The sequence below is a fragment of the Pristiophorus japonicus genome, chromosome 15 (assembly GCF_044704955.1).
Source record: "Pristiophorus japonicus isolate sPriJap1 chromosome 15, sPriJap1.hap1, whole genome shotgun sequence".
NCBI lineage: Eukaryota > Metazoa > Chordata > Chondrichthyes > Pristiophoridae > Pristiophorus > Pristiophorus japonicus.
This window is the reverse complement of record NC_091991.1, coordinates 83,776,213-83,790,225: the sequence shown is the minus strand read 5'-3', so window position 1 is coordinate 83,790,225 and position 14,013 is coordinate 83,776,213. Positions and strand designations below refer to the sequence as shown.

General features: G+C 62.3%; 1 protein-coding gene across 3 annotated transcripts in view; it reads left to right on the top strand.

Moving 5' to 3' along the window:
• LOC139280883 (DENN domain-containing protein 5B) overlaps positions 1 to 14,013 on the top strand; it is a 340,537-nt gene that overhangs the window by 271,690 nt on the left and 54,834 nt on the right. For all 3 annotated transcript variants that reach the window (XM_070900669.1, XM_070900668.1, XM_070900670.1), the window contains one exon: positions 2,067 to 2,160. In XM_070900669.1, coding sequence (XP_070756770.1) covers positions 2,067 to 2,160 — 94 coding nt within the window. The remainder of the gene's footprint in view (positions 1 to 2,066; positions 2,161 to 14,013) is intronic.

Sequence of the window (14,013 nt, the reverse complement as noted above, 5' to 3'; positions counted from 1 at the left end):
GAAAGTCTGACCCTACTGAAGTATGGCATTCAGTTTTAGGCACGCATCTCAGGGGGATATATTGGCCTTGGAGAGGCTTTAGTGCAGTACAGATATGCCAGAATGGTACCAGGGTTAGAGGGTTAAATTATGAGGACAGGTTGCATAGATTTGATTTGTATTTACTTGAGTTTGGGAGATTGAGGGGGTTATCGCCTTGAGGTGCTTAAAATGTTAAAAGGATTCGTTAGGGTAGATACAAAGAAACTATTTCCTCTGCTGAAAACAAGGGGGCATAATCTTAAAATTAGAGACAGGCCATTCAGGAGTGAAATCAGGAAACACTTCTTCACACAACGGGTAGTAGAAATTTGGAACTCTCTCCGCAAAAGGCTGTGGGTGCTGGGGGTCAACTGGAGCATTCAAGACGAAGATCGATAGATTTTTGTTCGGTCAGGGTATGAATGAATATGGAGCCAAGGCGAGAAAATGGAGTTGCGGTCCTGATCAGTCACGATCTAATTAAATGGCGGAGCAGGCTCGCACAGCTGAATGGCCTCCTCCTGTTCCTGTGACATGCTCGGGAAAAATCAGCGGAAGCTCTGAAGATTCCACATTTATCCCAATGAGCCGCATCAAGCAGGAAGATCCCAGGATCAGCTGCGGCCTGATTTGAGTTCACTGATCGGAGCGGGGTATCATCAGCAGCGGGATCTCCAAATTAGGAGAGGGGGCGATTAGCTGAAGGTTCATGGTCCCAATTTTTAACTGTGGAAAGTGTACAAGTGTAAGATTGGGGTTGGCCGTGATGCCTCTCAGTGGTCAAATAGCCCGCCAGCACTGTGGACTGGTATGTGGAGAATGACGACTTGTACCAGAGTTTCTCGTGGAACTGTACTTTGAGAAAGAAGTGAGTTCTTTCAGCAAGGAGGCGGGAGCGTCCGCAATGATAGTCCAGATGGATTTCCGTAGTTTGGGGTGCATAAATGGATGTAACGATACAGCATTCCTCCGTAAGGTGCACTCGCACCCAATGCCCTGCTACATTCTGCTATCTTTTCATATGTCCTCGCAGTTAGAGATGGCCTCCAGGAATTGAAATGTGTTTTTGCGCTTGTGATCTGGGGCATGCGTTTGGTCCCTGGCAGCTTGGTGGGATGGGGAGGAAGGGGCTGGCTGTGCTCTGGGTGACTGCTGGCAATCTTAGAGACGCGCATGTCTAGATTAATGGGGCTTTTACGCATTCCCTTCTCCTCATGGCCCAATGGAGGCTTGGGGTTAGGGGCCATAGTTGTACGAGTCAAATAAAGCCGGTGATCCACTTTAAAGAAAATATCAGCCCAGAGTTGCAAACTACTTAAAAATATAAACCAATTTATACTTCACATTGAGCCAAGGTGCTGTTACCTTGCCTTCATGTTCTGGGTGAGTCGATGCTAATGCATTCTTAGTGTGTCCAATGGTTCTTAATTAACAGAGCCAAACTGATGGCTAACTCCCTCGAGAAATGACCTTTCCCAGCGCAACGTGTCACAATCAAACAGTTACCCTGAGTCATCACTTTATCTAATGTCGCACGCAGTCAGTGGGAATTATCAGTTGTTGGTCTGTTTTGCTTGTTCCTATGGCCTTCCCCCTCCCCCCTGACTCTTGCTGGGGTGCGGCAGGCACCGGTGGTCTCCTGCTCCTTTCCTTCATCCATGAGTGCGATCTTCAAGTGCCAGCTCAGATAACGAGTGTCGTCAAAGTATTGGGTCGTGAGGGGAACACATCAGCTCAGCTGTTTCTGGTCCTCGCCTGGCATTCAGGCAGGCATCAGTGGGGAGTGATCGGAAGTGGGGACCATGGTGGACTGGTATCCTCCCGGTGGTCCCTTGTCTAAGGGCACTGAGGCTAATTATAGCACCTCAGCTACTGCCTGGACTGATTCCTGCTCCTTCAGCCTAGACTGGTGATTGAGCTGCAGTTCTCCCTGTAAGTCAATCCCCACCCAGGCACACGCAGGGCTTGTTCTTTTTATACACGGCGGGTTGTTGTTGATGCTTAAGTATTAAAATTGTCTCTTCCCCATCTCTCACCGTCCGCAGTCGCTGGGCAAATCGGAGCGCCACAGCACAGCGAAGAAAGGACCGTCTTCGGCAACATTCCGAGCATCTGGCGCTGGACAACGACCTGAAAGAGGTACACGGTGATCCTGAGCGTTCTCGGTACACTGAGTGTGACCAGTCTTAGTATACACCGATCGTAAGCATTCTCGGTCCGCACCGACCCCGACCGTTCCCCCCCCGAGCCCGACCTTTCTCCCACGACCGTTCCTCCCCGACCCCGACCGTTCCCCCCCGACCCCGACCGTTCCCCCCCGACCCTGACCATTCCCCCCGACCCCGACCTTTCTCCCACGACCGTTCCCCCCCGACCCCGACCTTTCTCCCACGACCGTTCCTCCCCGACCCCAACCGTTCCCCCCCGACCCCGACCGTTCCTCCCCTACCCCGACCGTTCCCCCCGACCCCGACTGTTCCCCCCCGACCCCGACCTTTCTCCCACGACCGTTCCTCCCCGACACGACCGTTCCTCCCCGACACGACCGTTCCCCCCCGACCCCGACCTTTCTCCCACAACCGTTCCTCCCCGACCCCAACCGTTCCCCCCCGACCCCGACCGTTCCTCCCCGATCCCGACCGTTCCTCCCCGACCCCGACCGTTCCTCCCCGATCCCGACCGTTCCTCCCCGATCCCGACCGTTCCTCCCCGATCCCGACCGTTCCCCCCCCGAGCCCGACCTTTCTCCCACGACCGTTCCTCCCCGACCCCGACCGTTCCTCCCCGACCCCGACCGTTCCCCCCGACCCCGACTGTTCCCCCCCCGACCCTGACCTTTCTCCCACGACCGTTCCTCCCCGACACGACCGTTCCCCCCCGACCCCGACCGTTCCTCTCCTACCCCGACCGTTACCCCCCCCAACCCCGACCTTTCTCCCCCAACCGCGACCCCGAACCCGACCGTTCCCCCCCGACCCTGACCTTTCTCCCCCGACCATTCCCCCCCGACCATTCCCCCCCCCGACCCCGACCGTTCCCCCGAACCCGACCGTTCCCCCCCCCGACCCCGACCGTTCCCCCCCCGACCTCGACCGTTCCCCCTCCCGACCCCGACCGTCCCCCCCCCGACCCCGACCGTTCCCCCTCCCGACCCCGACCGTTCCCCCCCCCGACCCCGACCGTTCCCCCCCCGACCTCGACCGTTCCCCCTCCCGACCCCGACCCCCCCCCCGACCTCGACCGTTCCCCCCCCGACCCTGACCGTTCCCCCTCCCGACCCCGACCGTTCCCCCTCCCGACCCCGACCGTTCCCCCCCCGACCTCGACCGTTCCCCCCCCGACCCCGACCGTTCCCCTCCCGACCCCGACCATTCCCCCCCCCCGACCCCGACCGTTTTCCCCCCCGACCCCGACCGTTCCCCCCTTCCCGACCTCGACCGTTCCTCCCCGACCCTGAACGCCCCGCCCCGACCCCAAACGTTCCCCCCCGACCCCGACCGTTCCCCCCCCGACCCCGACCGTTCCCGACCCCGACCCCGACCGTTCCGACCCCGATCGTTCCCCCCCGACCCCGACCATTCCCCCCTCCGACCCCGACCATTCCCCCCCGACCCCGACCATTCCCCCCTCCGACCCCGACCATTCCCCCCCGACCCCGACCATTCCCCCCTCCGACCCCGACCGTCCCCCACCCCCCGACCCCGACCGTTCCCGCCCCCGACCCCGACCGTTCCCGACCGTTCCACCCCCGACCCCGACCGCCCCCCCCGACCCCGAACGTCCCACCGACCCCGACTGTTCCCCCCCACGACCGTTCCCCCCCCCGACCCCGACCTTTATCTCCCAACCGCGACCCCGAACCCGACCGTTCCCCCCCCCGACCCCGACCCCGACCGTTCCTCTCCCCGACCCCGACCGTTCCCCCAACCCCGACCGTTCCCCCCCCGACCCCGACCGTTCCCCCCCCGACCCCGACCGTTTCCCCCCCCGACCCCGACCATTCCCCCCTCCGACCCCGACCGTTCCCCCCCCGACCCCGACCGTTCCCCCCCCGACCCCGACCGTTCCCCCCCCGACCCCGACCGTTTCCCCCCCCGACCCCGACCATTCCCCCCTCCGACCCCGACCGTTCCCCCCCCCGACCCCGACCGTTTCCCCCCCGACCCCGACCATTCCCCCCTCTGACCCCGACCGTTCCCCCCTCCGACCCCGACCGTTCCCCCCCCCCGACCCCGACCGTTTCCCCCCCCGACCCCGACCATTCCCCCCTCCGACCCCGACCCCGACCGTTCCCCCCCCAGACCCCGACCGTTTCCCCCCCCGACCCCGACCATTCCCCCTCCGACCCCGACCCCGACCGTTTCCCCCCCCCGACCCCGACCATTCTCCCTTCCCGACCCCGACCGTTCCTCCCCGACCCCGACCGCCTCGCCCCGACCCCAAACGTTCCCCCCCGACCCCGACCGTTCCCCCCCCGACCCCGACCGTTCCCCCCGACCCCGACAGTTTTCCCCTCTGACCCCGACCATTCCCCCCTTCCCGACCCCGACCGTTCCTCCCCGACCCCGACCGCCTCGCCCCGACCCCAAACGTTCCCCCCCGACCCCAACCCCCCGACCCCGACCATTCCCCCCCCTGTCCCCGACCGTTCCCCCCCCCGACCCCGACCGTCCCCTACCCCCCGACCCCGACCATTCCCCCCCCGACCCCGACCATTCCCCCCCCGACCCCAACCATTCCCCCCTCCGACCCCGACCGTCCCCTACCCCCCGACCCCGACCGCTCCCCCCCCGACCCTGACCATTCCTGACCGTTCCCCCCCGACCCCGACCGCCCCCCCCGACCCCGAACGTCCCCCCGCCCCCCACCGACCCCGACTGTTCCCCCCCCGACCCCAACCCCGACCGTTCCCCCCCGACCCCGACCTTTCTACCCCATCCGCGACCCTCAACCCGACCGTTCCCCCCCCAACCCCGACCGTTCCCCCCGCCCCCCGACCGTTCCTCCCTGACCCCGACCGTTCCCCCCTCGACCCCGACCGTTCCCCCCTCCGACCCCGACCGTTTCTCCCCAACCCCGACCGCCCCCCCGACCCTAACTGTTCCCCTCCCGACCCCGACTGTTCCCCCCCGACCCCGACCGTTCCCACCCATGACCCCGACCATTCTCCCCTCCCCGACCCCGACCGTACCCCCCCCGACCCCGACCGTTCCCCCTCCCGACCCCGACCCCGACCGTTCCTCCCCCCGACCTCGACCCCAAACGTTCCCCCCACGACCCCGACCATTCCCCCCCGACCCCGACCGTTCCCCCTCCCCGTCCCCGACCGTTCCCCACCGACCCCAACCATTCTCCCCTCCCCGACCCCGACCATTCCCCCCGACCCCAACCATCCCCCCCCCTCCCCGACCGTTCCCCCCCCCGACCCCGACCCCGACCGTTCCCCCCCGACCCCGACCATTCTCCCCTCCCTGATCCCGACCGTTCCCCCCCGACTTAGACCCCGACACTTCCCCCCCCCCGACCCCGACCGTTCCTCCCCCTAATCCCGACTGTTCCCCCCCGACACCGACCGTTCCTCCCCGATCCCGACCCCGACCGTTTCCCCCCCCGACCCCGACCCTTCCTCCCCGATGCCGACCCCGACCGTTCCCCTCCCACCGACCCCGACCGTTCCTCCCCGACCCCGACCGTTTTCCCCCCCGACCCCGACCGTTCCCCCCTTCCCGACCTCGACCGTTCCTCCCCGACCCTGAACGCCCCGCCCCGACCCCAAACGTTCCCCCCCGACCCCGACCGTTCCCCCCCCAACCCCGACCGTTCCCGACCCCGACCCCGACCGTTCCGACCCCGATCGTTCCCCCCCGACCCCGACCATTCCCCCCTCCGACCCCGACCATTCCCCCCCGACCCCGACCATTCCCCCCTCCGACCCCGACCATTCCCCCTCGACCCCGACCATTCCCCCCTCCGACCCCGACCGTCCCCCACCCCCCGACCCCGACCGTTCCCCCCCCCGACCCCGACCGTTCCCGACCGTTCCACCCCCGACCCCGACCGCCCCCCCCGACCCCGAACGTCCCACCGACCCCGACTGTTCCCCCCCCGACCGTTCCCCCCCCCGACCCCGACCTTTATCTCCCAACCGCGACCCCGAACCCGACCGTTCCCCCCCCCGACCCCGACCCCGACCGTTCCTCTCCCCGACCCCGACCGTTCCCCCAACCCCGACCGTTCCCCCCACCGACCCCGACCGTTCCCCCCCCCGACCCCGACCGTTTCCCCCCCCGACCCCGACCATTCCCCCCTCCGACCCCGACCGTTCCCCCCCCGACCCCAACCGTTCCCCCCCCGACCCCGACCGTTCCCCCCTCCGACCCCGACCGTTCCCCCCCCCGACCCCGACCGTTCCCCCCCCGACCCCGACCGTTCCCCCCCCGACCCCGACCGTTCCCCCCCCGACCCCGACCGTTTCCCCCCCCGACCCCGACCATTCCCCCCTCCGACCCCGACCGTTCCCCCCCCGACCCCGACCGTTTCCCCCCCCGACCCCGACCATTCCCCCCTCTGACCCCGACCGTTCCCCCCTCCGACCCCGACCGTTCCCCCCCCGACCCCGACCGTTTCCCCCCCCGACCCCGACCATTCCCCCCTCCGACCCCGACCCCGACCGTTCCCCCCCCAGACCCCGACCGTTTCCCCCCCCGACCCCGACCATTCCCCCCTCCGACCCCGACCCCGACCGTTTCCCCCCCCGACCCCGACCATTCTCCCTTCCCGACCCCGACCGTTCCTCCCCGACCCCGACCGCCTCGCCCCGACCCCAAACGTTCCCCCCCCGACCCCGACCGTTCCCCCCCCGACCCCGACCGTTCCCCCCGACCCCGACAGTTTTCCCCTCTGACCCCGACCATTCCCCCCTTCCCGACCCCGACCGTTCCTCCCGGACCCCGACCGCCTCGCCCCGACCCCAAACGTTCCCCCCCGACCCCAACCCCCCGACCCCGACCATTCCCCCCCCTGTCCCCGAACGTCCCCCCCCCGACCCCGACCGTCCCCTACCCCCCGACCCCGACCATTCCCCCCCGACCCCGACCGCCTCGCCCCGACCCCAAACGTTCCCCCCCCGACCCCGACCCCCCGACCCCGACCATTCCCCCCCCCGACCCCGACCGTTCCCCCCCCGACCCTGACCATTCCCCCCTCCGACCCCGACCGTCCCCTACCCCCCGACCCCGACCATTCCCCCCCCGACCCCAACCATTCCCCCCTCCGACCCCGACCGTCCCCTACCCCCCGACCCCGACCGCTCCCCCCCCGACCCTGACCATTCCTGACCGTTCCCCCCCGACCCCGACCGCCCCCCCCGACCCCGAACGTCCCCCCGCCCCCCACCGACCCCGACTGTTCCCCCCCCGACCCCAACCCCGACCGTTCCCCCCCGACCCCGACCTTTCTACCCCATCCGCGACCCTCAACCCGACCGTTCCCCCCCCAACCCCGACCGTTCCCCCCGCCCCCCGACCGTTCCTCCCTGACCCCGACCGTTCCCCCCTCGACCCCGACCGTTCCCCCCTCCGACCCCGACCGTTTCTCCCCAACCCCGACCGCCCCCCCGACCCTAACTGTTCCCCTCCCGACCCCGACTGTTCCCCCCCGACCCCGACCGTTCCCACCCATGACCCCGACCATTCTCCCCTCCCCGACCCCGACCGTACCCCCCCCGACCCCGACCGTTCCCCCCCCCGACCCCGACCCCGACCGTTCCTCCCCCCGACCTCGACCCCGAACGTTCCCCCCACGACCCCGACCATTCCCCCCCGACCCCGACCGTTCCCCCTCCCCGTCCCCGACCGTTCCCCACCGACCCCAACCATTCTCCCCTCCCCGACCCCGACCATTCCCCCCGACCCCAACCATCCCCCCCCTCCCCGACCGTTCCCCCCCCCGACCCCGACCCCGACCGTTCCCCCCCGACCCCGACCATTCTCCCCTCCCTGATCCCGACCGTTCCCCCCCCGACTTAGACCCCGACACTTTCCCCCCCCCCCGACCCCGACCGTTCCTCCCCCTAATCCCGACTGTTCCCCCCCGACACCGACCGTTCCTCCCCGATCCCGACCCCGACCGTTTCCCCCCCCGACCCCGACCCTTCCTCCCCGATGCCGACCCCGACCGTTCCCCTCCCACCGACCCCGACCGTTCCTCCCCGACCCCGACCGTTTCCCCCCCCCGACCCCGACCGTTCCTCCCCGATCCCGACCGTTCCCCCCCCGACCCCGACCGTTCCCCCCCGACCCCGACCCCGACCGTTCCCCCCCCGACCCCGACCGTTCCCCCCCGACCCCGACCCCGACCGTTCCCCCCCCGACCCCGACCGTTCCCCCCCGACCCCGACCCCGACCGTTCCCCCCCCGACCCCGACCGTTCCCCCCCGACCCCGACCCCGACCGTTCCCCCCCCCGACCCCGACCGTTCCTCCCCGACCCCGACCGTTCCCCGCCCCCCGACCCCAACCGTTCCTCCCTGATCCCGACCCCAACCGTTCCCCCCCCCGACCCCGACCGTTCCCCCCCCGACCCCGACCCCGACCCCGACTGTTCCCCCCCCCGACCCTGACCGTTCCCCACCCGACCCCGACCGTTCCCCCCCCCGACCCCGACCGTTCCCCCCCCGACCCCGACCCTTTCCCCCCGACCCCGACCCCGACCCTTCCCCTCCCGATCCCGACCCTGACCCCGACCCGTTCCTCCCCCCGATCCCGACTGTTCCCCCCCCGAATCAGACCATTCATCCCCGACCCCGACCGTTCCCCCCCCGACCCCGACCGTTCCCCCCCCCGACCCCGACCGTTCCCCCCCCGACCCCGATCATTTCCCCCCCGACCCCGACCGTTCCCCACCCCGACCCCGACCGTTCCCCCCCCGACCCCGACCCCGACCCTTCCCCCCCGACCCCGACCGTTCCTCCCCCCGATCCCGACTGTTCCCCCCCCCCCGACCCCGACCATTCCTCCCCGACCATTCCTCCCCGACCCAGACCGTTCCCCCACCCCCCGACCCCGACCGTTTCTCCCCCCCGACCCCGACTGTTTCCCCCCTGACCCCGACCGTTCCTCCCCCCGACCCCGACCGTTCCTCCCCGATCCCGACCCCGACCCTGACCGTTCCCCCCCCCCGACCCCGACCGTTCCCCCCCCCGAACCCGACCGTTCCCCCTCCCTGACCCCGACCGTTCCCCCCCCCGACCCCGACCGTTCCCCTCCCCTGACCCCGACCATTCCCCCTCCCGACCCTGACCGTTCCCCCCTGACCCCGACCGTCCCCCCCCGAACCCGACCGTTCCCCCCCCGACCCCGACCGTTCCCCCCTCGACCCCGACCGTTCCCCACCCCCCCGACCCCGACCGTTCCCCCCCCCGACCCCGACCGTTCCCCCCTCCCCCCGACCCCGACCGTTCCCCCCCCCGATCCTGACCTTTCTGGGTCCGCCTTGTCCCTGACTGGTCAGTACATGCCAATCCTGACTATTCTCACAGAGGAACACTGGCTGATCTACAAGTGAAGCTACAATTCTTTGAGCATGAACCATGGATGAGTGACCAGATGGAGGTTTGCTGTGTTTTACTCCCTCCCCTTCTCTTTCATATCCCTGAACTCGAATAGAGCCGAATATTTTTCACCTTTCCATTTACAGTAAAAACCAGCAGACTGTATTGATTTGAAACCTGCTGCATCTACAGGTCACAATGATTCAATAAACAGAGATGTGAGCTGTGTATGATGGGAGCAGCACTTTTCCTACACATGCTCGGAGTATCAGCAAGAAGTCGCTGTGCATGCAGGGAGTCCTTTGAATCGCTTTAGGGCTTTCAGAAAAATAAAGCAGATATGACTCAACTATCCTAATATCTCCTGTCGGAGTGGGGAGCTGGTCTCTGTACATGGTTAGCTCAGAGACTTGGAGAACACGTGATCAGTACTTACCTCACTCCCAAGAGGCTAGCGGTGCAATGACAGATTAATACACCCACATTCTGGAGAGGATAAGATGCCATTGGTTCCTGGTACCTGAGTGCATTTATAGTGCGGAGTGCAACCAGCACAGTAAGGCTCGTCTCTGGAGTTGGCTGCACTCCTATAGCGTAGGAGCCATTGATTCATTTCCTTCAGTGTTTGAGCACTTGAGTGTTGGTGATTGCTGGTTTGGAGGAGGGGTTATTGTATCAGTGACTGGTAGTAAGGTTCCTCTGTGATTAGCAAGCTGTGAATTCGGCGTGAAATGACTTTAGTCAGTCTCGGTCTAATTCCCAATGGGCATGAGCTCACAACATGAGGCTAATTGGGCACTAATTGCCAGTGAATTGGCAATCTCGTTGAGAGAGGCCTAGAGGCCGTCGGTAATGAGACATGCCACACTAGGTCATTAGATGGCGCCCCTCTGAGGTAGGGACTGAATCATAGCTCTGGGGCTCCTGCACCCACTCACCCATGGGACGATAACCTATAAAGAGTCGGCTCCAAATGTGGGAAACTGGGCAAACCGGGAGGGTGAACCTGCTCCCCTCTGCCCTGTGCAGCTATTGGTAATTCTATTTAGAAGAACATAAGAAATAGGAGTAGGCCATACGGACCCTCGAGCCTGCTCTACCATTCAATAAGATCATGGCTGATCTGATCATGGACTCAGCTCCACTTTCTGCCTGCTCCCCATAACACCTTATCCCCTTTTCGTTTAAGAAACTGTCTATTTTTGTCTTAAATTTATTCAATGTCCCAGCTTCCACAGCTCTCTGAGGCAGTGAATTCCACAGATTCACAATCCTCAGAGAGAAGAAATTTCTCATCTCTGTTTTAAATGAGCGGCCCCTTATTCTAAAATCGTGCCCTCTAGTTCTAGTCTCCCCCTTCAGTGGAAGCATCTACCTTGTCAAGCCCCTTCATTATCTTATACATTTCAATAAGATCACCTCTCATTCTTAATTCCAATGAGTAGAGGCCCAACCTACTCAACCTTTCCTCATAAGTCAACCCCCTCATCCCCGAAATCAACCTAGTGAACCTTCTCTGAACCGCCTCCAAAGCAAGTATATCCTTTCGTAAATATGGAAACCAAAAAAAGGTTATGTCAGCTTAATGTCAGCCTTGGCTCAGTGGGTAGCACTCTTGCCTCTGAGTCAGAGGTTGTGGGTTTAAGTTCCACTCCAGCGACTTGAGCACAAAAAAATTCTAGGCTGACATTCCAGTACAGTGCTGAGGGAGAGCTTGTCTGTCGGAGGTGCCGTCTTTTGGATGAGACGTTAAACCGAGGCCCTGTTTGCTCTCTCAGGTGGATGTAACGGATCCCATGGCACTATTTCGAAGAAGAGCAGGGGGAGTTATCCTTGGTGTCTTGGCCAATATTTATCCCTCAATCACAACAAAAAACAGATGGTCATTATCACATTGCTGTTTGTGGGAGCTTGCTGTGCGCAAAATTGGCTGCCGCGTTTCCCACATTACAACAGTGATTACACTCCAAAAGTACGTCATTGGCTGTAAAGCGCTTTGAGATGTTCAGTGGTCGTGAAAGGCGCTATATAAATCCAAGTCTTTCTATTCTTTAAAAAAAAAACATACCCAGGAGCGGAAAGGCTGCAGTTTCAGTGAGGGGGCCGAGGCCTGATCATGAGGTTGGAAACCAGTCTGCGGGTCTGTTTTTTGGTAGCTCCCCAGGGCTGCTGAAGGCACTGGACTTGTACTGAAGTATGGCTTCGCGGGCCATCAGCAGCCTCTCAGGGTCTCGGCACCCTTTGACATGTGAGCCTCGATGCAGAACGTGGAGGCCTACCTCGCAGCTCAGGCTGATGCGTCCTCTCACCCACGCACTTTCCAGCAGGAGTTACTGGGTAGAAATCAGAAATGAGAATCTTTGGCTGACTTCTTCCCCCTGTCCCGAGGCACTGGTCTCAACCGTAGTATCTCCACCGTTGCTTCCCGCTATGATCAGCAGGTCTGCTTGAGCGCTGCCGTGACCTGCTCAACCATCATCCCTCCCCAGTAATAACCAGGTCGTGCGAGATATTTACAGTGTGTTTGTGACTTCTATTTATAAACGCGCCATCAATAAATTCAACACAAGCCAAAAACTGGCGGAGGCCGGAAATCTGAGATAGAAACACAAAATGCTGGAAACACTCAGCTGGTTAGGGCAGCATCTGTGCAGAAAGAAACAGAGTTAACGGGTGCAATTTTAACCTTAAACGCTCCCCCCGCCCAGCAGTCGGGGACACTGATGGGATTGGGTGCAACACTGGCTTTATACCCACCCGATTTTACACTCCATTAAAATGAACGGAGAGCAATATTGTGCGGGTGTAATACCAGCTCATTGGTTGCACCCGATCTCGCCAGGTTCCCGCCCGGCCAGTTAGGTTCAAATTATCCCCAAAGTTTCTGGTCGATGACCTTTTTTACCAGAATAAATCCACCAGGTTGAGAAACTTTTTTGTTATCATTTACGGTTACTTGCGATTGATTGATTTATTTTTTTGCTTCTCTTCCTTGTCCCGTTCCTTGTTACTTTCTCGTGTTCTCCTTCCTCCTGCGCATGCTCGTTTTGCGTTCTGTCCCTATCGGGCTCTCGCCACCGGGTCGGTCGCCTCTAGCCAGCGGAGGGGCTCCTGCTCCAGCACAACTCTATGGCATTCTGGGAGTGGGACCAGGGTCCACCCCCTCACGTACGACCTCCCAAAAAATGCTTCTCCGAGTGCTCGCTGGTACGTTGCGCTCGAATTCTGTGTATGGGCCGGTGGGGGGCACGGTGAGAGGCTCTAACGTTTCACAGCTTTGATTCACGAGATCCGTCTGTTTGGCTCGTTGCGCGAGGGTTTGCACTTGCAGAACTAAACCGAAAGCATTTCTCCCAGCCCCTCTTCCAACTAGACTAGAAGTGTCCAATAGGAATGACCCCAAAGCCAGTGTGTTTTATAAGAACGTAACATAAGAAATAGGAGCGGGAGTAGGCCATACGGCCCCTTGAGCCTGCTCCACCATTCAATACAATCATGGCTGATCCGATCATGGACTCAGCTCCACTTCCCTGCCTGCTCTCCATGACCTCTTGATCCCTTTCTGTTCATGGAAGCGAGGGATGTTAGTATTGGGGAATGGAAACATTGTCTAGTATCCCAGACCTTGTATCCTAGGACCATTGGAACCAGGAGAAGGCCATTCAGCCCACAAGCCCATTCCACAGTTCAGATTATTTCCGATCTGCACCTCAACTCCATATCCTGTGATAACCCTTACTTAACAAAAATCGATTGATCTCAGTCATGAAAGCTCCAATTGAGCCCCCAGCATCTACAGCTTTTTAGGGAAGGCAGTTCCAAATTTCGACCACTCTTTGTGTGAAAAAGTCTTTTCTGATTTCACTCCTGAACTCTATTTTTAAGATGATGTCCCCTTGTTCTGGATTCTCCCACCAGAGGAAATAGTTTCTCTGTACCTACCCTATGAAATCCTTTTATTATTTCAAACATCTCAATCAGATTGCAACTCAATCTCCTAAACTCAAGGGCATACAAGGCAAGTTTATGCAACCTGACCTCATAACTTTACCCTCTATTATTCTGGTGTTAGATGCCGAGTAAAGCTCCAACTACCCTGCTCCAAAAATGTGCCCCAATCCTGAGCTAAGAAAAGCACCCATTAGCCAAACCAATATTTCTATTTACCCCCCAGCAGCTCGGAGTGGGATTGCCAACTTAGCGGCAATTGCTGACTGACCCGCGGGTTTGTGCCATGGGCACCATGCCTGCTTGGAACTGGCATCAACCTGCCCAAACCCATTTCATATAGGACACAGACAGAAGAGACTCGCCTCCAGTCTGTTCCAAGGGGCGTCCTTTATTAATTTCTGCAGGAGAGGCTGGCCACCCGTGCATGACCCTTTGGGCTTTCTGACATGGCAGTGACGTGAGATTCCCATTAACCGAATCTGCATCTACCTT